Source organism: Oryx dammah, unplaced genomic scaffold, assembly GCF_014754425.2.
Source record: "Oryx dammah isolate SB20612 unplaced genomic scaffold, SCBI_Odam_1.1 HiC_scaffold_16, whole genome shotgun sequence".
NCBI classification, from domain to species: Eukaryota; Metazoa; Chordata; class Mammalia; order Artiodactyla; family Bovidae; genus Oryx; species Oryx dammah.
In genome coordinates this window covers 26,342,046-26,368,160 of record NW_024070200.1, presented here as the reverse complement: position 1 = coordinate 26,368,160, position 26,115 = coordinate 26,342,046, and the positions used below count along the sequence as shown (strand labels likewise).

The 26,115-nt window shown below is 36.0% G+C and overlaps 1 protein-coding gene across 2 annotated transcripts in view; it reads left to right on the top strand.

Moving 5' to 3' along the window:
* The window catches only part of AKAP6 (A-kinase anchoring protein 6), a 389,020-nt gene that overhangs the window by 281,452 nt on the left and 81,453 nt on the right, over nt 1-26,115 (top strand). For both annotated transcript variants that reach the window (XM_040257143.1, XM_040257142.1), the window contains exons 10-11: nt 22,446-22,592; nt 25,650-25,874. In XM_040257143.1, the coding sequence (XP_040113077.1) occupies nt 22,446-22,592; nt 25,650-25,874 (372 nt within the window). The remainder of the gene's footprint in view (nt 1-22,445; nt 22,593-25,649; nt 25,875-26,115) is intronic.

Genomic DNA, 26,115 nt, shown 5'->3' with positions numbered 1-26,115 from the left:
TTAGATTCTATTGATCAGAGCTATGCTATCAACTCATTAATTTTTCAAGAAGGCAATCCTATTTTCATGTTGTGCTAGTTGAGTCTAAAACTTTATGGCCTCCTTTTATATTATTGGAGAAGGAAATGGCAACCCACTCCAGTATTCTTGCCTGGAGAATCCCATGGACAGAGGAGCCTGGTGGGCTGCTGTCTGTGGAGTCACAAAGAGTCGGGCACAACTGAGTGACTAACACTTTATGTTATATATTGAGGTGATAACAAATTTCATAATTTAGATAATTTTCAATTCTGTAAGATATTATAGAAAAACCCGAATGAGTTTTTCTGGGCAAACCCAATAGAAAAATCAAATTTTCTCTCCTTGAAAAAGAGCCACAAGGGAAGCGCCGTGTACATTAAGGACAGATCTTAATACTCAGAGTACTCAGATTTGTCCAGGCTGATATCAGGGAGAAAAAGAGGGAGAGAGGGAAAAAAGGACAGTGATATCCATGTCTGAGACAAATGGTATAAAAATGTACAATTAATCACCCGAATTCAATGGCTAGTTTCCAACCCCTTGAACCATAGTATTCAATGATGTATTCTTGATTATGTAGACAATCTCAGTATAATTGTTCATACGTATGAGGATAACATGAGCCATACAAACGTGAAGCCCAAAAATAGAGCAGTAGGTGTAGGTGAACATAAACAGTCATTTGCAATGTGAAGTATATCAGCACAGTTTGTTCTTGTACTATCGTTAGCAGGAGAGTTTACTGACAGTTCCGTTGTATAAAATCTGGTTTGACTTCAGACAACTGTGTGTCTAAAAATGTAATCATGAAGGGGTGAGAAAAATAATAAGAGATTTGGACTTGGGCTAGCTCTTTAATCCAAGTCCATCATAATGAGGGTGAAGAAAGGAGAAAGACTAAAAGACTGATTCATCTTTTCAAAGCTGTAGCAAGCTAATTCAGAATAGGAAAATTTAAAAACTACATTTCACTGCTATAATATCGAGAGAAAGCTGAAATGTAATTTTGAAACTTTCTCCCACTGTTGTATTTAAAAAAAAATTATATTCTTCATTATTTAAAAAAATAATTCTCATATACTGCCATTTATACTTTTTATTTAGGTATTAATTGTAAGCTTTATGATTTTAAACAATAAAGCCAAGATTAAAAGATGTGCCATTTAAAATTAGATTTTGATAAAGATTTGTGATGAATTCACTTCCTGCCCCTATTTGTGTCTACCTTGATATCCTTTGGGGTTTGCTCTCTTCCCATTGAACTTTGTCCTTCCTCCTTAGCTTTCCTCAGCTGGGACATGGTAAGATTTGAAAATATGCATGAAGAACACTTCTCTCTGTATGATTGTTCTCACCTCTTCACTCTCTTCAGCCTGGTAACGCTAAAGACCAATTGTGTGAATCTCTAATTTTCTTGTAAGCCACAAAAATCTTCACGTTCATGAAAACTTAAATATAAATGAATTGCTAGAGTTGAGCTAATTGAATTCTTTCTCTGCAACAAGGGAGTATAGCACAAGACCTCAAATTTGGCCAGCATTTTATAACCAGTGTTTTGATGATAGTTTAAGAGGCTCCATTCATCCAAGTTTGGGTTTGAAAAGGAAATAAAGTATGGAAACACTGTCAGAGCCTTTTCTGTTTACAAAAAGATCCAAGGATACCATGAATAATGCCAGAAATTTCATGTGACAGCCAGCTCTTGCAGGATTTTTGAGCTCACCAAGTTCAGGAAATACAGTATCAGAAAGCTGGTTGAAGCTCAAAGATTTGTTTAAAAAATTAACTGAAGTGAATAATTGTGTTCCCTGTCCACAATGCTGCTCAGGCCTGTGCCCTCCTGGGTGGATGTCTCCCCAGAGCTGGGTAATATTTGACACTGGATAAATATTTTGTGAATTGAATCACCCGCTTAATGAGTGTTTTCTCCTGAATCTTCCAAAGTGAATCTTTTAGAGGTTTTGTACTGTTATTTACCCATGGGAAGTGAGAATTTTACCTGGAGTTTCAGGATTGCAAGTGACCTCGAAACGACCTTCATTTCGTTTCCTCTCTTTCAGAGATTGTTTTTTTATCCATTCCAGATAGGAGAGAATTTGTCCTCCATTACAGATCTTTCCAGAGGGAATTCACAACCTTCCATTAAAATGTTTAACAACTCTCCCTGCCCTGAAAGTCTTCTTGTATCTAGTGTAAATCCCTTCTGTGAGGATTTATTGTCCAATCGGCTGGAATCCCTGCTCTGTAATTAAATTTCTTCTGTTTTCTAATATAGTCACATATCTTTTCTCATCTTCTGCAGTTTTCTTTTTAAGTTAAAAAGTCTTTTATTTCAGTTTGTCTATACTCCATCTAATTGAAACCACCTCCATCCTCTTTTGTAGGGGAAATTATGCTAATATGGAGAGACTGCTGGTAAATCTATGTATTTGAGGAACTTTAATGATGTCTGTGGATTTCTACATTGGGTTTTTCAACTCTCTCCTATTAATAGTTAATAAAATAGTTCATGGATGGTTTGGAAGTGGAATGTGGTCTGTCTGAGATGGTATGACTTATAGTGTATACCTGGGGAAAAAAGAATTGAAAAAGAAAAAGAAAATGACACAAAAATAGACCCAAAAAAAATTATCCTCCTATTTAAGGACAGAGCTGCTTCTTCTCCCAGTGGATGTGTAATGTATTATTTATATAAGAGTGAGCATCTTGTTTTTGGCTCACTTTCCATTTGGAACGTATATGGTATGACAGTTTCCTTGGCTTATTGTTGTATATGTGGCTATCTATTTTTAATACATTGCTTTGTCTTTTTTTATGCTTGCTTGCATCTGTTGTTATGAAAACTGACATAAAGCTTTTAAACATAACAGAAGTGATGGAGAAAGAGATGGAAGACACAAACAACATTTCAAGGAAACATGAGGTAGAGAAACAGGAGCAAAGTCACCATGGAGCGAAACCAGAAGCAGCTTCTGATGAATGGGAGGGAGGGTCGGAACAGGCATCAGCCATCATGGAGAAAAGGAGGCTATATGAAGGAGGAGGCTACATAAAGCGTTTCTAAGTTAGAGGGAGCAGAGTTCATTTTACACCAAATTATTCAAACTTTTTAAGCTGCAGTTTTTAAACCTGTGAAATGGGAAGAGCACCCACCTTGAAAGGTTGTTAGAATTCAATGATGTATGTAAGGGGTTCAGCCTTGTGCTTATTTAGTAAATAGTATGGGCCCAATACATAGTATAGAATCAAGGGCTGACAAACTACAGCCTGAAGGTCAAATCCAGACCATGGCCTGTTTTTTAAAATAAAGTTTTGTTGGAACACAAGCACATTCATTTATGAATTGTTTGTGGCTGTATTTATACAAAGATAGCAAGTTGAGTAGTTTCAGCAGTGACCAAATGACCCATATGCCTTAATTGTTTACCCTTGAAAGACATGGGTTTGAACTGCCTGGATTCACTTATGCATGGATATTTTTCAATAAATAAGAACTACAATAAGTCCATGATCTGCAGTTGATTGAGTTGCTGAGTCTCAGACAGGGAGGGTCCACTGTCGTTATACTCAGAATTTTGACTGTGTGGGTGTCAGTGCCCGTAACTCTCAACTTGTTTGAGTCAGCAATACTCTCTGGCTCTTCACAGGCAAAGTTTGCCAGTCCCTGGTATAAATAATACTATTACAGCAACATTTTTAGGAATACACGTTACTGTACAGATTTGAATGATTTTCCAATTCAGTTTTCTGTCTGTTTTATTGCACTAATACATGTTGACTGTCATTATTTTGCCCAAGGTTCTAGTTTTTCTTATGTAACAATCCAAAGTCTGCCTATTTTGCTTGCTTTTCAGTGTAGCATTAAATGGTTAATTGGTTTATTTCACCACCAGGTGGCCTCCTATACTCTATTGTGCTTGTGGGACCCAAATGAAGCTGAAAGTGTATCTAACACACTTCCTTCAACTTTGGCTGTTATTTAGCTTTTATTCATATTTTTCTGGTGGCTTGACTGCTCGCAAATCATTCTATGAACCCTATGTTTTGTATTTGGTCCTGAAAGAGAAATTTACATTGATCTTTTAAGAAAATTAATTATCAAGCAGAGTTAGAAAGAATGAAAACAGTAAAAACAAAATAAAAATATTTAAATGTACACTCACACATACACACATACAGTAAAGTGGAGTTTTAAAAAACAAGTTTAGCCACTACGTTAAGAGCTGTACCATGACTCAGCCCTGCTCTCACGTGCATGCTATCAGGATTTACTGATCTTGAAGCTTCCTCAGGAAAAGAAAAAGACCACGGTCACTCAGATCTCCATATAGTAAATTCTTGAGCATGGGTGGACTTCATCTCAGTGCCTCAGTTTCTTTGTTATTTTTATTCCCTAGATCCTCTTTTGAGTGTTCTTTGATCTAATTTTTAAGCTTCATATAAGACCAGTGTAGGGAAGAAACGATTTGAAAGCCCTGGGATAAAGCACAAGGAGGCTGGACTCTCCTTAGGTGATGACACTGTTGCTTTCAGGCTTTGTTTTCCTCATCTTAAAGTGAGAGAGCTGGACTGGGTAGCTCCCAGGTCCATTCCAACTTCAATATTCTCTCTTTGGTGGAAAAACAAAGATTTTTCTAATTAGTAATTGATTTTGCCTATAAGCAATCTGGCAAAAATCAGGATTTTAGGAATAGTTTCCAAGCTAAGGAAACAATATATATTTGAATGAATATAATTGTTTTGCACACTATCATAACTGGTAATTTCTAAATGCCACATTATTTTTGATTCATTTCAGGTAATAGTCATAAATACATATTTTATGAGCCTTCTTGGACTCTTTCCTTTCCATTTTACTTCTATTCAGTAGAGATAACTTCTTGTTTATGCAGATTAGTATAAAATTTTATTTATTTATTTTAAAATTAATTTTATTGAAGTATAGTTGCTTTACAATATTGTGTTAGTTTCTGCTGTAAGCAAAGGGAATCAGTTATACGTATACATATAACCACTCTTATTTAGGTAACCATTCATTCAGGTTCTTGCCAATGTCCTTTGGTAAATTGTCATGGAGGTTCAGCTTTCTCTTTGATGTCGTATTTTCCAGTTATTTTAATTTTCCTACCATTTTCTTTTGGCAGAATTATCAAATACTCCTTGGACTTCTCAACAGCATCAAATAGATATATTTGTTTGCATTTCCACTGAAAATGGGTCACTTCACATCATATGAACGACCTGTTCTTACCTTCTGCTTGTAGTATGGTATGCACACAGCTGGTCTGTATTTTGTTCGTCACATTGGATGTCATTGCAAATATGGCTAAAAGCATTTAGCTGTCTATGAAGAAAGGACCAGAATGGTCTCCAAGGTATTTGGGAGAGCATAGGCTCACATTTGAATCCAAAGTAAACCATGGGAGGCCTTATGACAGACGATCACTCTTAATTCCAAATTTGCTACTGGGGCTTCTCTGCAGCACTCTCTGGTTAAAGGCAGATTTGTATTTACTTTGGGGAAAAATTGATTTCAAATATTATCTACTTTACAAACTGCCCCAGTTAGTGTCAAGCCCTACTAATAATTTATGAAATTTGCATCACTCTCTGTGTGCCTACACACAATGATATTTCACGTTAATTCTCTTTTCTCACATATATTTTTAAAATTACATATGTTCATATGTTCTGATATATATACATATATATATGGAATTAATGGTTGGATAATTTTACCTTTAGTTTAAAAAGTGAGGAAGAATAAGGAATGATGCTGTCTGGTATTAGTGACTAAGAAGATGAGACAATAAGCTTTTTTTAAGTATTACTATATCTTGTGGAGAACAATAAAAAAGGAAGGTTGCCCTTTTACCATAGTAATTTATAATCCATTTAGAAGAGTAAAACCAAAAACCATAAAATTATAACAAAGATAGCACATTTGTGTGGTACCAAAAAAAGTGCCGGTCTTCTAAGAGGACGTTCTTAGAACATCTTTGTAAAGGAAATGAGATTTGAACTGGACCTTGCTGTGTGTGTGTTAGTCGCTCAGTCATGTCCGACTCTTTGCGACCGCATGGACTGTAGCCTGCCAGGCTCCTCTGTCCCTGGGATTTTCCAGGCAAGAATACTGGAGTAGGTGACCATTTCCTTCTCCAGGGGCTCTTCCCAACCCAGGGACTGAACCCAGGTCTCCCACACTGCAGGCAGACTCTTTACTATCTGAGCCACCAGGGGCCTTGCTAGACAGAATTTTTATGTCGATGGAGATAGGTGCATTGCAGAAGAGTGCAGTATGAGAAGACCCCTCGGATATGGGAATTAGTTTGACATCCTCCTAGGCTTTTACCAAAATCAGGAAGACACAATGGGGAAGAATAACAAACCAATGGCAGAGCACAATAGCTTTCATTTATATGTTCAGTGGAAGTCAATAAAAAGCAAGGTTGTTTTTTTTTTTCCTATTGAATACTGATTCCTAGGTTCAATGTTTTATTTAGTAAAGGGAAGTTATACATAAATATAAAAACTAGGGTCATAAAAGAGATTAGAAAAGTTTATGACAAAGGTCATATTTTCTTAGCATGCAACATTTGGATCAGTTCAGTTCAGTTCAGTCGCTCAGTCATGTCCGACTCTTTGTAACCCCATGAATCGCAGCATGCCAGGCCTCCCTGTCCATCACCATCTCCCGGAGTTCACTCAAACTCACGTCCATCGAGTCAGTGATGCCATCCAGCCATCTCATCCTCTGTTGTCCCCTGCCCCCAATCCCTCCCAGCATCAGGGTCTTTTCCAATGAGTCAAGTCTTCACATGAGGTGGCCAGAGTACTGGAGTTCCAGCTGTAGCATCATTCCTTCCAAAGAAATCCCAGGGCTGATCTCCTTCAGAACGGACTGGTTGGGACTCTCAAGAGTCTTCTCCAACACCACAGTTCAAAAGCACCAATTCTTTGGCGCTCAGCCTGCTTCACAGTCCAACTCTCACATCCATACATGACCACTGGAAAAACCATAGCCTTGACTAGACAGACATTTGTTGGCAAAGTAATGTCTCTGCTTTTCAATATGCTATCTAGGTTGGTCATAACTTTAGTATATAACAGTAATTGTCTAGGATCTTGCATATATTAGCACATTCAATCCTCAGAGAACCTTATGAAAAAAGTATTAACATTATCCTCCAATGAGTAACTAAGGCATAGAGAATTGAACAGCTAGTAAGCAATGCAAACAAAGTTCAAACATGAGCAATCTGATTCCAGGCATGTATTTTCTCTTCTTCTTTTTTTTTTTTATTGTGGCCTAACTCTTTGAAACTCATTGGTTCACAAATTAAAATGTTTGGTATGGCTCCTTTTCAGTTTCCATGTTTATAGAACTCAGTAATAAAATGGTTACAAGTGTGTACATTTTGAGAAGTAGTGTTACTGGGTAATATTAACGATATTCCCTCCTCCTTTCATTAAGGGTAGAGAAAAATAGTAACACTTTGTTGATATATTTTCTAAAAGATGGGAACTATCTTCATACATGTATACATATATATAAAGAGAGAGAGAGTGTACCTTTTCAATGACTACCCTCCTATGTGACTTGTTTTTACTAATATTGACAGTAGTTACAATACCTTATTTCTAAGACATAATAAAAATGAATGAGGAATTTGCATGCTTATTTACAAGTGGGAAACAGACCAAAAAAAATCTCATTACAAAAGTCACATATATTAAAAGTAGAGACTTATTAAAAAAAAAAAAAAAGGACGCATTGTCCACAGAGATTTGAAATTTTGTAGAAACATGACCCACTTAACTTAAAATGTCTTTGTGGTGGATAAGTGGTGAATATATTATTGTCTCTGTTTTTAAACAGCAGAGATTTTACATGAAAATATGAAATGGCATCTCTTGAACCAGGTAACAAGCCACCAGTATAGCAAACAGAGAAGTAACAGGCTCAGCGAAGATGGTGCCCAGTGAAGGGGTTCCCTTTTGATGGTGCTTAGGGAGAATCCTCAAAATCACAAATTTTAGTAACTACCATTTATTCTTGAAAAGTTAAATCCTTTTCTTTTTGTGACTGTAGGCTGTACTAAATGGCCACATCCTGGTACTCTTACCTCTTTTTCTTCTCTTCTCCTCTTAGTGAATTTTTGCAGCCCTTACACAATTTTTTAAGCCATCATTATCATATTCTTTCATCTGATTATTTCCAGGAAGTCATTTACTGAAGATCTTTTCTCTAGCAGTGATTTCCTTCCTCTTCTGAGGTACTTTTATTTTACATAGTTTTTATGGTTTGTTCTCTGTAGACTTGGAGAAGGAAATGGCAGCCCACTCCAGTGTTCTTGCCTGGAGAATCCCAGGTTTGGAGGAGCCTGGTGGGCTGCCGTCTGTGGGGTCACATGGAGTCAGACACGACTGCAGTGACTTAGCAGCAGCAGCAGCTCTGTAGACTAGTTACTGTTTCCCCCATCTGTTTAAACCTTTGTAATTTTCCCTACTTAACTCATTACTTTCTTTCCATCCATCTATGCATTTCCTTTATTTTGGCTTCTAGATCTTCTCTCCATCCTCTTCCATACTTTGATCACTTATGTGATTGAACACATACACAACACTCACAGTGTGTTTCTCGTTGATGCAGCTATTCTAGTGAACTTATTTGAAGGCTTATGGTAGAGTCCCTTACATAACTGGAAAAAATGCTTATAAAGCAGTTGTCACAACCAAAGTTTGCTCTTTATAGTCTTGTCCTAAGATATTGCTTAGGACATTAGTCTTGTCCTAATGTTTCTAAGTCATGTCCAACTCTTGTGACCCCATGGACTGTAGCCTGTCAGGCTCCTCTGTCCATAGGATGCTCCAGCAATAATACTGGAGTGGGTTGCCATTTCCTTCTCCAGGGGATCTTCCCAACCCAGGAATTGAACCTTGGTCTCCTGCATTGCAGGCAGATTCTATACTAACTGAGCTATGAGGGAAGCCTGTAGTCTTAGCTTACACTAATGAATTTTTACCTGTGCCTGAGAACTTCTGGATCACAGATATGACTAATGGTGAAAACTCTCTGCCCTTTTAACCTCAACCTCATGCTCTTAAAGATGCATGAAGGTTCAGAAGATGAGCCTATACCAAAATGAATCTGGCTGTGGAAGCCATAGAGTGGGGTTCTTAACACTGTTTTGACTACTCTAAAGTCACTTTGAATGGCATTCTTGACTTTATTTATATTATACTGTAATGTAATACCCAGGACCTACCAATTTCCTCAGACTTCTGCACTGATATCTAAAGATGCATTTTCAAGGATAACGGAATAGCCTAGCAAACTAAGATGAAAATTTTCTTTCTGAAAATTCTGTTTCTGGGTTTTAGCATGATCTTACTGACCTTGGGCATATCACTTAACTTCTACGTATCAATTTTTAATCCATAAGACAGAAGTGATGTGACTAACTTTCCCCTTGGGCTTGCCGTAGGAGAACAAAAAAAGAGAACAATCCATCGAAATGACAGTCAAGTTTTTTGAGGCTGAAGCAAGACACGGCACTTAAAGCTTAAAGCCTAAAATCTTTAAAGTTTATTTTCTTAAAAACTCTCTCTGGTAAATATGAACATGCATCTCAAAGAAACAAAAAAGAGGTTAGAACAGGAAGGTTTTTAATTCTGTTGCACACTAGTGTTGGAACTAGAAATTGGACCCAGCCTCTCGCATTCTGATCAAATATTATTGCTGTGAGAAAACACTGAACTCATAAAAGTTGTCCTTAAATATTTAAAGAGCTGCTGTCACCTTCCTCTTTTCTTTGATACATTTTATAGAAGCTTTTCTTACATTAACCATTCCTGGCCATGGGAAATAGTTAACTTCGTTCTCTCTAAAATTTGAGAATATTTCTGTATAGGATGCTTTAACTAAAGAAGTTTGTTTGTTTGTTTTTTATTGAGCATAAAGTTTGAAGAGAAATAAGGCAATCACATGCTGCTCGTTGTGTACTGTATACTTATATCTGGCATATATTTCGACGGCTTGGATACAGGCTCACCTGGTCATGTAGGAGAAACTCAAATGACTAAATATTTTCCAGCTATCTTCTGTATCTAAGCCATAATGATAAGAGTTATAGTAGATGAAGGGTCAACAAAACATGGTCCTTGACTTTATATATTCCATTGCAGGAACTTTTATTCTAGTTCTGATACAACATTCATCTTCATCTGATGTGAAGACACCTAAAGTACTCTCAAAAACTGGCCTAAGAGATCAAATATTTTATTATACACGCACTCAGGCAGTCACCAAGAAGAATCCCATGGCATTAAGGGGCTAGTACAATTATAGATGTTGAAACCCTTTGAAAGATTAAAAACACTCTACCAAAGAAAAGTCATAACATGAATACATAAACTTAGGATGGCACTTCCATTGTGTTTTTGGCACAGACAACCCTGGAAATACTTTGATTGGCTCTGGCTTAACACCTGCATGGTGAGTTCTGTACATGCTTCTCAGTGCTGTCCTAGGGAATGCCTGTTTGCACTAAACTTGAAAAGATTGCTTTTGATGATGACAACATGGGGGACAATGTTTTCAGCCTTCATTTAGGCCATTGATTTTCCCAGATTTCCAAAGTCACCATATTTGGCAGTAATATCTTTTTGATACATACACTATGATGGCTATAGTGTTCCACTTCTCATTTTTCTTATCTTCTTCAAAGAGAAAGCAAGATATTCTTTTTGGAGAAACATTATCTGCAGAGTTAACATAAGAAATATATAGTTTCTTCCTTATGAAATTAATTTGGCATTATTTTTGAGGTGAGCAACATCTTGGCAACTGCTTTGGTTTAAGACTCTATGTGATTTGGGAAAAGCACGTTTCAGAATGTTTAATTCAGCGATACAAAAGGCACTAATGAAATATGCATGTATGAATTTTATATCATATTAGTTCCCTCTTTCTTGAAATCTGAATAAAAGCCAAACATCTGGATTACGTTTGAAAAGCCTGAATTTCCAATTTTCAGAGAGATTCAATCTATTTTGACATTGCACACTTAGCCTTAACATTTACAGTGTGCTATTAACATTACTTGCAATTGTAAAAAAAAAAAAAAGTCCATATTTAAACAAACTTGGTCGCTCCTAATGCTAAAAATATATCTATATTTGAAATGACTGCTGCTGCACAACCGTACACATCCATGGTTTAGGCTTCGTCAGCATTTCTATTATGAATGCATTGAACAGGCCTGTAATTCAGCTTTAAAGATATGGCATAGCTTTGATATATAAATTCTCCAATGATTGTATATTAAAACAACAAAAAGCAGTTCATGTATCACTTAGTTTGAAAAACTATTCATTGACTCAGGGCTTTCTGAAGGCCTCAAATATTCAAGGTACTCCATGGTTGACCAAAAAAATCATGCCCTCGTCCTTTGAGAGTTCATTCTTCAAATTTCTAAGACAAATGACAAGATTTCTATTTTTGTAGATATTTGGCTGTATTTTGGCTACCAAACTAAAGGCAGGTGAATATATGGTCATTATTTAGAGAGGTAAATATGGATATTAATATTTTATCTCATTTTATTATCATAGTTTGTTTTTTAAGACAGAGCTGATCAGTTGAGGTTTAGGAGGTAAGGCAACAAATTCTATGTCCACACAAGAGATGAAGAGAAATAGAAGAATGTGACATTGAAGTTTGCATAACAGTAAACCTCAGTGCCTAAATTTTTACTGGACTTCTTGTCGCGTATATTAGGTGAATCATACTCTTTTGTGACATACAGAGAACAGCTTGAAGTCAAGGACTTCCCTCTTCTTATTTTGCTTTATTAAAAAACAAGTCCATTAAACTATATAGCAGTATCCAATTAAACAAAAACAGATGTATCTGAAGGCGTTTGTTTAGGTTGGGAGATGAGAAACAAAGGAAGTACTTTTAAATTGGAAACTTTTTTAAAGGAGAAAACTGAGTTTCATTACATTAATTGCTGCTCTTCGTGTCTTTTTTTTTTCCATCTTACACTGCATACTCTAACATATTACATAATTGCATAACTATTCTTACTATGTGCTGACATGACATTACGACAGCCCTGATAGGGTATATCATAATGAAACCGTAATTAGAACAGTCATGATGTATTATGGCAATGATCCACACCGTCACTGAAGTGTGTTGGAATGCACGGAAAGCCCATTGAGATGTGCAGATTTTCGACATAATACAGCACAACCATGAAGTTTCATAGCAGGGAGGAGAAATTGCCATTATGCCCATGCCGCTGGCCGCACAGGTTGTATATAACACATTTCTTAGATATCTGTTAGAGAAAGTTCTGATATATATCAATGGAAGGAAATTTTTGAGAGTGGCATTTGTGAAGTTTGTGTTTTTTAAAAAAATCTACAGGAAGGACTTGTTGAGATACGGACCTAACTGCATAAATTGGATAGTAGAAGTTTCCTATCAACTCAATATTCCTATAAAATATTTGTAAAAAAAAAAAGGGGGGGGGATCCAAAAGGTTTCCTTAAATTGAGGAATTCACCAAATATGCCTCTAAAGTAGGAAGACCATTTGAGGATTTTTCAGCCAATTTTGCCTTTTCTTTTTGTTCTCTATATTTGAGCTTAGATTATATAGCTTATGTTTTATGTAGTTGTATCTTTGCCCCACTGTTCTCCTGGGATTCTCTGCATGAGGATCTTATATCTGAGTCTCTTTCTGGCAAGTGACAGCTTATTCCTTAACTTGGTGTTTTTCAGTCTTGGCACTTCTACACATAATAATGTGATCGTTATGGCTGATCTGGAGAATGTGGGCCCCCAAAGCTCAACTTTCTAAAATAGAGAGGAATTTTAGACTTTCTTCTAGGCCAATCCTCAACCAATGCTTCATTATCCAATAAAATATCCCAACCAGGTAGTCTTCTGGTCTCTGCTTGATAACTGGGGTGAGTGAGAACTCACTATCGCCCAAGCTTTAGTTCTTGTGCTTCCGTCTTTGATTCCAGGCCTGACCTCTGAGGTCAGATGAAACTAATGGTTTCTGTTTAGTATTCTTACTATTCCATACTTGCTAACATGTTCTTCCCTTTCTTCTGTCATCTTCAACTGTTATTTATCTCTCGGCCGAATATCTCCAGCTTCTTCAACAGCTTGCTCCCTGGAGGAGTGTTGCTTCTTTTCCGGAACTTCCTTAAGTGCTCTTCTTTAGATATTTAATACATTGCTTAGGTCCCTCTTGGAACATGGAACCCAGTGAGAACAAGGACTGCAGGTTTGGGCCTAGTAAAAGCACAGTTAAACTGATCTATCTACTACCATTTTTTTTTTTTTGACCCTGTGTTTGACCCCTCAAATCATATTTCATTCTTTTTACATTCCTTCCACTCTGTCTGTTGACTCCTTGAATCTAAAGACAATTGAAGCCTAGTCACCTCCATTCTTTGTGCACTTTCTATATTTTTATTTTTTTGGTGGGAGGAGGGGATGGTTATTAACTAATTCTGTCTCACTAATACTTGCCCTGTCTCTTTCTTAGATTTCATCTACAATGCCAGCATGTTATGTTCCCTTTGGGTCTAATATCTCATCTAAAAGAGACATTTAGAAGTACTTGCTTGCAAATTCAGATCCAACTAGAGACATAGATTGGCCTGGACAATGTTAAAAAGTTTAATTCAACATATAAAAATGATAATTTTCATATAAAACTGTATATTCTGTCTTCTCTTCAGATGAGTACCTGACCATACAGAAGCCATATTGAAGCCATATCTCACATAGGAACAGAATTGAGTAGAGAAACTTGTGCTCTTCTACCCTCCATAAAATCCACACCACTTCCTTTTGTTTCCCCTTGACTGGAACTGAATGTTAGTAATTATCACATTTATGCCTTTTCTTTTAGTATAGAAAATAGTTCTTCTTTTCTGTGACCCTAGCAATAGAGTATGAAAGATAGAAGATGACTTATCTATACTCACATTCTTTACATTAGAGCCAGGAAGTGGGGTGCTGGATCTGGTTAGTTCTGACTTGTGAGAGCTGATTGTTAAATATTAATGAATCTTGCCAGCAGTAGCAACAATTGGTAGCTTGGAATCTACCATGATGGGAGTATTTACATCAGGGAAATCATTCCACTAGGAAGCCAGTTTACTACTACCTGTAGCTGCTTGAGTTTATGATCAGAGCTAAAATATTTATTATTCTTTATTGACCCATGAGATTAGTATAATTTGGCAATCTAATCAACATGCCATATTCAAATGTTATTATATATGTTCACTAATAAAAATAAGACTAACCAAAAAATGACCCCATGGCATGACATATCCATTAAGTAGTGATCTTTACAAATAAACATTCAACAGGTTCTTAGCAAAATTCCTTGTACTTCTGTACTTCTAAATGATTGCATCCTCCTGCTCGCTTTATGCTTATAAAAATCTAATAGAAGCGTATATACTTGATCCAGGAATTCACATCCTTGCTGTAGGGATTTAAGTCATTAGATTTGGGGTGTATGTTCTTAGCAATTTAATTATGTTTAAAATCTGGTTAGTAGTGTAGTAAATAACTGGTATTGCTACAAAATTACATTGAGAAGGTAATAGGATTGAATTTCTACACAAGTTGACACTCAATTAAAATTTCCATATATCCAATGAGTTAGCCAGTTCTTAGCTGAGGAGCTAGAAAAAATGCCTTCCTCCTTAAGCCAAACATTCCAAAACAGGCAAAATTTATAATAAAGTCAAATCAAGACTCAGTGCATCAACTAATATTTGAGTTTGGCTTATAAATACAGATCAAAACCAAGGAAGTGACTAGAGAGCACTTATGATTTTTCTTTCTTAAATTCTTCTATTTTTTATTGACACTGGGGGAAAAATAACACATTAAAACCTCCTTACTGAATTACTGTCCTAAACCAATAGATCCATGGGGCTTGTTCAACTAAAAGCCACAACAGACTTTGTAATGCAATGATGTAATCTTGGCTTTGTGTCATTTATATTCAACCTAAAAAAAACAATTTTCCTGAATAGACAGGCTGACAACAATATTGTTCAGTGTGGGTTTTTATTTGGATTCTTTCCAAATGGTTCACATGCCTTCACCGTAGCACATCATGCCTGCTTACATCTTTTTTTTTTTTGCCCAAATACCAAAGTTTTCCCCTTTTACTAGCTCTCTATTTTTCTTTTAAAGTCTCAGTTATGTTTGTAAAACTAACCAGCTCCACCACAAAATTAGGATGTATCTTGCAGAGTGCATTCATTTTACTTTTTGCATATTTTTCCCGAGGTCATGTCAAGGTTAGTTTGAATTCCATCCTACATTAAGACTTCTTTCACAGCTATTTAGCTCGGCAGCCTACTCCCCGCTGGGGTCTGCCCCTTGGGCACGTCAAAGCTTCAGACCTGACAAATCACACACAGATGAAGCTGTACAGTTTTTTAAACGGTTTCATCAGTAACTTTTTTCCTTTTTCACTATCCTCCTTCATGTTAAGATTTTTTCCCCCCTGAATTACCCTTTCAGGAATGTTGATTTCTATTTGAGACAGTTTGTTTTTACATCAGACTTACAAACTAGCAATATCATTTATTTTATAGTAAATCAGACCGGAAGCCTTCTACTCACCAAGACGGCAGACTGAAAGACCTATAGACCATTCTTAACTAGTATAACTATAATTTCATTATTAAGATCTATTTGCAGCAAAAAGCTTAACGTTGTGAAATGTGGCTGACATTTCACAGGGTCTACCAGAATCAGAAAAAACTGTCAACCATAAAAATGCATCCAGTTTATAACAAATTACGGGTTGAGCCTGGAAATGTTTCTCAAATGGTTAGCAATATGCTCTTATCAGTATTTTAGCAAATTGTGACTAATGGTGCAACTCCATTTCCTGTTTAATTGATGAACTGAAAATGCTTGGTTGCTAATGAGTATATTAGCAAACAATGTCCCCTTCACAGGCTTAAATAGATCAGAATTTCTTAAAAGCAGCCTACTATCCTTATTTTCATATAAAGAAAAATATTGACTGCCACAAAATTGCTAGATCAACTGAAGAAATGGTGTAATTATTGCTGTATCATCATTTTGGCAATGTCCAACAACCAGATTATAGTTCTCTAGTTCTCACACTAGAAAATAGTTATTTTCTTTTGCGAACTGTGGGCTTTTATTACATTTTTATTCAGGACAGACAACACCTGAAGATCTTAACTGCAGACCAAGCAGAAAACTTAGAAGTGAGAGGGGGGAAATATGTATTTGAATGATTCTCCTCTCTTAAGTCCTGTTTTAAACTTAGTTCAGTATGAAAGTACGCATCGTCGGGTTCTGGTTGAACCATAAAAGGTTGCTGGTTGAAGCTAATTAAAGACAGGTCTAAATAGAAAAAGAAAAGGAAGGGGGATCAAAGGAATTACATTAGGTGTCAGGATGTTGTTTGGGGACTTTTATTAATATTTAGAATTTTATAGTTATAATCAGGGAAAAGGCTAAATTCTAAAAATGTCCATTTTGTGTCATAATTTCATATTTACGTTATTTTTGCAATAAGATACATGTCAGCAGGCAAACATCTTGAAGAAATCATTTTGGCATTGGCGCATTAACACATTATGGTGAAAAGAGAGGCTTGTGCTTTTCACGCAGTGCATTTCAGTCTTCAATTAATGTGAAAGCACTACAATGCCTATGCAACTTCTCTTGCCTAGTGGTGCACCATTTATCATTGCAGTTTTACATTGACCTTGACACCCACTTCATTAGAATAAAGATTGTCTACCATTTAGGTTACATTGTTCCTCTGCACAGAGACCCCATGCAAATTTCTGTTCAGATAGAAGAGCTGCGAGGCTGTCAGAGGTCATCTGCATTAAATGATTGCAGCTATTTTCCAACTGCTTCTTTTCATTCTACTCAATTCAGGCTAGGAGGATCAATCAAGTCCTCTGCCTGAAACAGTGGGACTGCTGGGAATATAACTGTTTTTGGTAGTAGTGGATATGCCCTAAACAGTATTAAATATTTAATATAAACTCATTAAAGGCCATGCAAAGGCTTCAGAAAGATATCAAGTTTATAGAAAAAGCTAAGGGGCTAGAGAACCTTTTAAGAAATAAATAGAAGAATAATAAATTTTATAATTTCAGAGTATGTTTACAGTAGTTGTTAAACTTAGTAAATCTTTTTTGTAGGAGACTTTTTTCTCTCATCCTTAGGGAAGGGACAGGAGAGACAGACTTGGTATTCTTATGCAGTATTTTACTTAAAATCAGCACTGGAAAGTTTTCAGTTATGGTGGTTTTATTTTTGTTCTCTCAAAGGGAATTTTGCTCTGAGTATTTATTAGAAAAAGCTTAGGTATTTGTTATGTAAAAGGAATGATTGGAGAAATAAGTTGCCAGGTTTCCTACTTAAGTTTTCTGAGTGATATAATTGGAATTAAATTATTAATGGGAGATACTTTAAAAAAGATTGTTTTATGATCTTCTATTAGGGAATTTGCAATTCATTTTAATATTTGTAGTTTGATTTATATTAAAGATAATGCAATCTATGTCCAATTAACAATACATGGCCAATGTAATGTGATTTCCAGATCATGCAAATGGAATAAGCTAGAAGAGGGGGGAAAACTCAATTCTTAACCTCAGATGTAATTTGCTGTGCGAGTTCTGGCAATTTTAAATGACATTGCACTTTTTAATTTTTCCAAAGGCTCAGCAGCAGATTTATCCCAATCAAGAAAGCCTATTATTAATTTACAAGGACAATTGTAGGAGCCTTTATAATTTCTCTGTGCAATTATTCGCCATAAATTGCTAATGGTAAAATACAAGGAGTTTGCAAGAAATAAAGACCATTATTTGTCTTGGGCTTGAACTCTCCTCTTCAGTTCTGAAGATCTTCGCTAAGTGCTGGTGATAGTGACTCCATGTGAAACATCACATGCATCCTGAGATGCTGGATGCTGGTGTTCTGAAAAAGGGGGCAGTGTAAGTACTGCTGCAGAGGGGACACTGGCCTTTAGCAGATTCCTGCACTCGGCATGTACAGCTGAGCTGTGGACCCTGGACTTTCATATAAAAAGACTCTTTGTTCACCACTGAATGGCATTAGGCATGGACTTGCTGAGGGGCCACCATGAAGCCTCACATGAGGAGAGTAAACACTAGCCCGAAAACACAATATGGGAGTCATAGATGGACACATCCCTGCACTTTTGTGCAAAACTGCATATTTTCATAAATAATTTTGCCAGTGGTTTGGTGTTTTGGTGTGTTCCTAGCATAAGCTTTCTTGTTGATAGACTACAGTATATTTTCTTTTCTCAGTGTATTTTCTTTGTCATGTCTTTATGGAAAAGGCATATATGCTGGATATGCAGGTATTTATGGTATTACTTTGCACTGGGAAAGATAATCATACTGTTATTCTAATAACTAGATCATTTTATCCTTGCTTTTACTCTTCCTCATATAAAATCACATGAAGCCTAGTTAAAATATGGTATAAGATGTAAATACGCAAACCCTGGAGACGCAGAATCTGACAGCCCTATTCTAATAATCAAGAAAATTCTTTGGTTTAATTCTTGTGTTTCTCATAGCCAAAACTTCACTCTCCGCTCAGCAATGTCTGGTCTCTTTTCAGCATAACCAACAGAAGCACCATACAAAAGTCTTACAATGGATGTCTTAATCTCTCTGTGTGCTTTTAGAGCATTATTTTGAATTCCATCATGCTGCCTTTTTTCTTTCCTCTTCTGAAGTTTTATTACAACAGCAGAATTCCCAGGGAGCTTTGAGGGCAAGGTTCACATAATATAGCCCTGAAGTTTTGCTTAGGTGGAATCCATCCCCCAGTCCTGGCCATCTTTTGATGATCTTTCTATTTCAAAAAGATTCACTGGGTAGAGTCTTGTAGCATTAGCTGTATGTAGTTTATTTTTTATTTTTTTATTTACTAGACAGTGAGCATCGACATCCCTTTCATGATGCTTTCTTTCTCTGACCTCACAGTGACAAGGCATCTTGTTCTTTAACATTGAGGGAGGCAGAAAAATGCTTGAGTTGCTCAATGTGTGCCTTCTATACCAGTTTCAAAATGGCTTATTCTTCTGGTTTCCATGGTGACAATTAACACTGTTTCAAGGCATTGTTCCAGTCTCCATTTGGGCAGAATTTTCGGTGTGATTTTTAACAAAAAAAAAAAAAGGGGGGGGGGGAGGTTTTAGGAGGGAAAAAAAGCCTTTAGCATAACTGTCAAAAAAGTTGTCTCAATCAAGTCTTCATGCATTTCTAATTATATTTACTTCAGAAATCCTGTTTTGGCTAACTTCATTTTATAATTCAGTTTTAGTATTTGTGCTTTTAAAAAGTAAGCACTAAATAAGAATTTTCTAAAAACTTCTTTAATTCTTAGTTTTTAAAATAAGCTAGTGTTTGTGGTTATATTTAACTGTTTTAAAGTTTTCTTTATATATCTCTATACACACACAAGAGTGGCATTTAGGATAGGAGTGGCCTGTGTCTTTAATTTAGGTCATTCACAGATCTATTAGGAGGCTTCATTAGTCAAAATTGAATTGGCCAAGCAAATACACTTAATAATGTAAATATGCCCTTTCAATAGAGTATATTTTATTTTTGACTAGACAGAGAAGCCCACAGCAGGTGCTGTGGGGAAATTAAATACTGGATGCTTATTTACCTTAGCACTCAAGAAAAGCCATCTGACTTTAACTTTGTTAATCTCATTTTTGACTGTTGGAAGAGTAGTCTGTATCATAACGTCCCTAGACTACAGGACACAGAGGGGCAGCCTCTGCTCACTTACTGCTGTGGACAGAATGAATATGAAGATTAAATTATTTTCTCACCACAGACTAAAGTAGCCCTACTTGATAGAATGACCAAGAACTAGATAGAGCTGGCAGTTGATTGTGAGAATGTTGAAGGGAGAAAAGCAAAAACATACTCCCATCAACAAAAATATAACCCTCTGGCATGATGACATATACAGCTTGAGGCCTTAGATTGTATCAGATTCAACCTTTAGAGTGCTTAAAAAATTAAAATAAACATTTTCACCTTAAATTATGTGACATTCTGTTATACCAACACTTATCTAACAATTAGCTGGATTCTTTTAGTGTTTATAGTTTGAAGGCATTAGTCCATCAATCCTCTCTCTCGTCAATCTGTTTATACAGTAGGTTATGTGGTGACAAAGAGCGTACATGAAGACAAGTTTTTTTTTTTTTTTAACGTAGTAACTTTTTATAATAGCTGTTACAGTGACTACCAGTGCTAGATTTCAGAGAAAATTAATTTATTATATCTAAAAGTACATTAATCGCTTTTTAGATATTTCTTATTACAAGACTATGTTTTTTGTGGGATACATCTAAGCTGTTGCCTTTCATGACTAATCTGCTGTGTAGTTGCTGTTCAAAGTTGGGGTAAAGAGAGAGGGTGAGCATGTTACAAGTGAAAGTGATAACTGGTTGAGGCTTCTCCTGGGTAGCCCAGGTGGAGAACGCCTTCTGTCAATTAATGCACGAGGCCTAAGTGAAAGCTGTGAATAGGATTCTTCTGCTTGCTTGACATACTTGTTCCTCTAGTATGATGTCAAAGAAGTCTTACCAAATTAATTATGTAAACCTTTGTCAGCAATATCACCATTAGTTGGGAATCGGATTGCATAAAGCAGATTGCCCTTTCCTCCAATCATTGCTCTGATAAATAAACAATTAGGTTTCCAGAACACTTGTTGGGTGTTGAGTCCAAAGGACTTGAGCAGACAGTGTGTCTTATAACTGTTGGAGTAATGTGGTCAAAGTAATTGCCTGCCATTAGAAAATGAATTCAGAACTCCCATGTTTCACAGGCCAAATTCTGAACGAACTCTAAAGCAACCCTTGATTCTTTTCATTATACATATTCATGTAATTTTGGATACTCTGACTCCCTGATCAACATTCATTAATACTATGAAATGCTTTAAATCACCTCATTTAAAACATTTTGTTCTGTGATCCACAAATGACTAACATTTGGAGAAGTTTACATAATACAAATGTGCATGTTTAGTGTAAATGAAAGATTAAAATATGAAGCTAAAAGTATGCAAACATATGCAGGAAAATGCTGAGGGCCTATTAACTAAAACAAGGATTTTATACCTTCTTTTCCTTTAAGCTGCTTCTAATTGTATTTTAGTTGGGGATCTTATGAAATATCATGTTCTCAGGTGAATAAAATCACCCAGGTGCTTGGGGATGTTTTGAACTTGCTGATTTCCTACCTTGCCAGACAAAAGCATTTCTTACTAGATCTGATAAGGTGCTCATTTTAGCTCAGTTAGGACAATGGACCTTGGTAACCTAACTTTCACACCTTGAAGAAAGAAGTTTAGGGATTGTCAGTATACATTTGGAAATGTGCTAAAGTGGTAAAATAGGTTTAATACTTTAACCAGAATCTAGTTTTTTTCTGTTCAGCAGTGTTTTTATGTGCACATTTTAAAAATACATCCACAGTCATTTATAGTTGTCCATAATATAGGACTTTCTAACTATGAAGATGGCGTTATTTGAAGAGAATCACCATAGTAACTGTCACATTAAATAGCACTTACATTATCGCTTGCAAAACATCTTTTAGGAGCCACTCACTTGACAGTTTGTTAGAAAACCATGTATATCAGGGGATGAGAGTTATGTAATTGATTGTGATGTTTGGGGACATTTTATAGTAATCAATAAGGAAGCATAGATTTGTAACCATTCTTAAAGAGGTGGTTTTTTCCTCTCTCTATATATACCTCTTCTCTAAGCCTACACAAGTAAAAAAGTAAATGAAAAAAAAATTAAGAATTAAGAATTCAGAGGACTTATAGGAAAAGGAAAAAAAAACACAATTTTTAGAGATCAATTTATTTCTACCACTCTGAGACTGGTCCCTTAGAGGGCAGAAAGGACTGATGGGCAATACTCCAGAGCAAATATTGACCAAGACTAATTGTAATATTAAATCCCCCTAGACCAGGTATTTTCATTTGGAATATTTCAAGATAAAGATCAAATATGTATACAAACTTTAGAAAGACATAAAGCTTATTCAACTAAATAGAATACCTCGGATGTTTGTGTGTGTGAAATATATATATATATATATATATATATGTAAAACCATTTTCAGCATTTTTCTCAACAACTCAATGTTCTTAGTTTAGCTTCACCATAAATTCTATTGGAAACAAAAACTTTTAACACCCGTGAGCCTCACTAACTCTGTGCTCAAAGATTTTCTAAGAACACCTCTTTCCCTAATAAAATCCTTTTTCTCTTCCCATTTTAGCGTTACAGTGTGGAAATGTCCATCAGGGACCTGAAAAAGACGGAGCTGCTTAGTAAGGTTGAAGCTTTGAAGAAAGGTGGCGTTTTACTACCAAATGATCTCCTTGAAAAAGTGGATTCAATTAATGAAAAATGGGAACTGCTTGGGGTATTTGCATTTTTATTACTGTTTGTAGGTTATGTGTACATTTTTTGTATAGTGAAGTATTCTATCTGTCTGATTTCTAATTTGAGGCACAAATATCTCTCTTTTTCAATTCACTACGTACATTTCGAACAAGCTATTCATGCTATTATGGGGGAAAAACACTGCTTTTCCTCTTCTGTTGATTTTTTTTTTTTTTACTCTGAGCTTGTCTCCTTTCAGATTTTTAATAATTTGGGTTCTTTAATACATAAAAAAGTAAGTAAAATATGCCATGTATTATGGGTAGGCACCAAGTCAACTATAATACAGTGTATCTGATATACACTGACTGTCATGCTTGAATGACTGTTAATAGAATTTATTCCAAAGGTACATGTTGGAGACATCACTGTTTAACTATTTACTGTAGCCTTCAGATGAAAAGTGGGGTTGCCACCACAGCTTTCAAGTCACACTAAAGCCACCAAAACAAAGATGCAAATCTGACCCAAATCTGAATTGCAGAATTACACTGGCCTCTGTTTTGTGCCTCAATTTCCAGCTCACTTTTAACAAAGGCCAAAAAAAAAAAGTTTCATGTAATTCATTTCACGCCATGATGGGCTGGGTCTCAGCCAAGCACTGAGATGCAAGAATCTGGCAAAAAGGCAATATAGAGATTCTGTTACCCAGAGACCAGGATGGCACTGTGCAGGGGACAGTTCTGTCCTTTTGTTGGAAGACAGCTGAGAGAGAGAGGTTAGACTCGATTTTTTCATCAACTTCTCTCTTAAATTGCCTTCACTTCAAATCAAGGGTAAGCTAAATTTGTCAATTACTTAAATGATTAATTCTAAGAGCTAAATATGGGTGGTGTCAGTTATGGAGCATGATTTTGCATGCCTTCCCTTTCCTGACTTTTTTTTTTTTAATTTTTAAAGGAATAATACTCCAAAAATATTTTGAATAAAAAGCTCTCCATGTACCTTGATGACTTGGAGGAATGCCATGTTCAGTTTATGCCATGCTTAATCTAGGTGATTAAAAAACTGCAAGTAGAAATCCTTGCTTTCTCATCTAAATTCACCACACTCTGCAGTTGTACAAAGTAACTTAAAACATTAAAAGTTTTTATTCTGACTTATTGTTACATTACTTTTCAATTATTATTAATGGCTTTCATTTTATTATATGGTGATTTAGATCCGAACCTACTAAATTCTATAGAATTCATTGATCCCATTCAGGAGGAATGTGGTTAGTGTCTGACATTTTAAAGACTGTTTACTAAATAGATGAGAGCAGCAACTTTATTTGCTCAGTAGATAAAGTGACGGTTTGTCTGTGCTATATTTTCACATATCTGTTTCTAACTTGATAAATTATTAATAATAATCTTTTTGGAAAATTGTTTGAAGTATGTCATATATATAGTTCCCTAAACAAAAACTTTAAATCAAGATAATATTAAAAAAAGAACCAGAATGTTTCACTATCCTTTATGAGCCAAATACCTTTAAAATGGTTGCCATTTTGACAACAATTTCATTCGAATGCAATATGCTGAGTGTTGTTATGATTTCTGGGGAGAGAAGGGTGGAAGGAAAATTTTAACAAAACCTGTGCCACACTACCACCACCAGGCATACTGCTTTAATTGGCATGATTACATTTTAATTGGCATGAAAAAAATTTAAAGACAAGGATTTTAACTTCTAACAATGGTAAAATAGAGGGATATGGTTTTTAATATTACTTTCATCTAAGGTGAACAGTGTGGAATGGAAATACATCCGAATGAAATGTCAGTGGTGCGTGCAGTTTAATCTGTGAAATTTTGTCCCCTGTGCTGCATATTACTCTGTCTCAATTGCATATTAAACAACCCTATCAAGGCAGGCATTGGCATCTGCTGTGCTGACACAAATTGTGAATTAAATGAAATTGATGTCCTCTGTCGTATATTTATGAAGACGGACCATTCTCTGAAGTATTCTGTTTATGAAGAATTTATGATTGCAAACTGTTCCAGAACAAAAAAGTGGCAATAAATTCTTTTTTGTGACCCTACCCTCCAAGGGCATTGATTTCACCTCCTGCTGCTACTTTTGTTACAGCATAAAAACAATAGCTAAATCTGGATTCCACTGAGGGTCTTCAAATTATCAATATTTGCACCATGAAAATACAAGGGTGTTGCCAGGAAAGGCTTTTTTCTGTTACGATCTCCTAAAGATAATATTTACAGAACACTACACAGCAGATGAATGTTGGTTGACTTCATTTTATTTGTGTTTTAAAGCTGATATTTGTAGGTTTAATTCATCCTTATAGATTAACTCCTTTTGATGCTCCAAACAGAGTGTTTTTCACCAAAATTAAAAAAAGCAAAAAAGCCTTCTCTGACTATACTCCAAGCCATAGTGGTTCATCTAAGCAGAGTTCTAGCATAGTGGATTGGGACTCATTTTAACACTTATTTTAGAAAATCGAGCATCCACAAATGCAAAGTGGGAAGAATTGAAAGGTTGAATGATTTCCAGGGCAGGTAAAATCTAGCACCAAGGAGGTGCCGCCCCTTCTTAACAGCCTTGAATCATAAGGTTTGGGGAATTGTACTTCACAAAACAACAAAAAAAGAAATTTCATTCTCTTTTGTGCAATCTTCTCTTGGCCTCTTTAACATATTGATTAAACTCAAACTTCTATCTCCTGAAATTTTTAGGCAGAGAATTTTCACTGTAAACTCCTGTCATGAGAATTCAAATGAATTTTTATCAGTGACCATGGTGAACTTTTGGGTCAGAGCTCCTTTCTGTTAGAGGAAATTATCAGTGAATGAGGTCTTCTTAAGCCTCTAGTGGTAGTCAGAACAACACCCATGGCTTGAGAATCAAGTTCTTAATGGAACAATGAGCTCATCTGAACTGAATGTCAGTCGTGACCTGGTGGCTGCAGCAGACACCTTCCAGGTGGGCTCTTGTCACCAGCCAAACTGTGATGTGTATTTGGTACCTATGCTAATCAGTGTTTTTTCTTTTTTCTGTTGGTGTTTTTATTCTTAATCTGCTGCATTAGAAAACCCTAGGAGAGAAGATCCAGGACACAATGGCGGGCCACAGTGGGTCGAGTACACGTGACCTGCTCTCTCCTGAAAGCGGAAGCCTGGTAAGGCAGCTGGAGGTCAGGATCAAAGAACTGAAAGGGTGGCTGAGAGATACAGAGCTTTTCATCTTCAATTCCTGTCTGAGACAAGAAAAGGAAGGAACAATGAATGCTGAGAAACAACTGCAATACTTTAAGGTAATAAAAAAACAATCACAGTTGATAAAAAGCTTTCTTTATGGTAGGGATGAAATATTTATCAAGTACATAAAGTATTATACCCATGTATCTATGTATCACTGTGCACTTAAATGTTTCCTTGAATTTATAGACACCCTCCACATTTCTTATATGCCAGCGTCTGTGTGTTTATAAAGATGAACATTAAGCATATCAAATACACATTGTGTAGGGGAAATCTCTACTGCTTGTGGGTTTT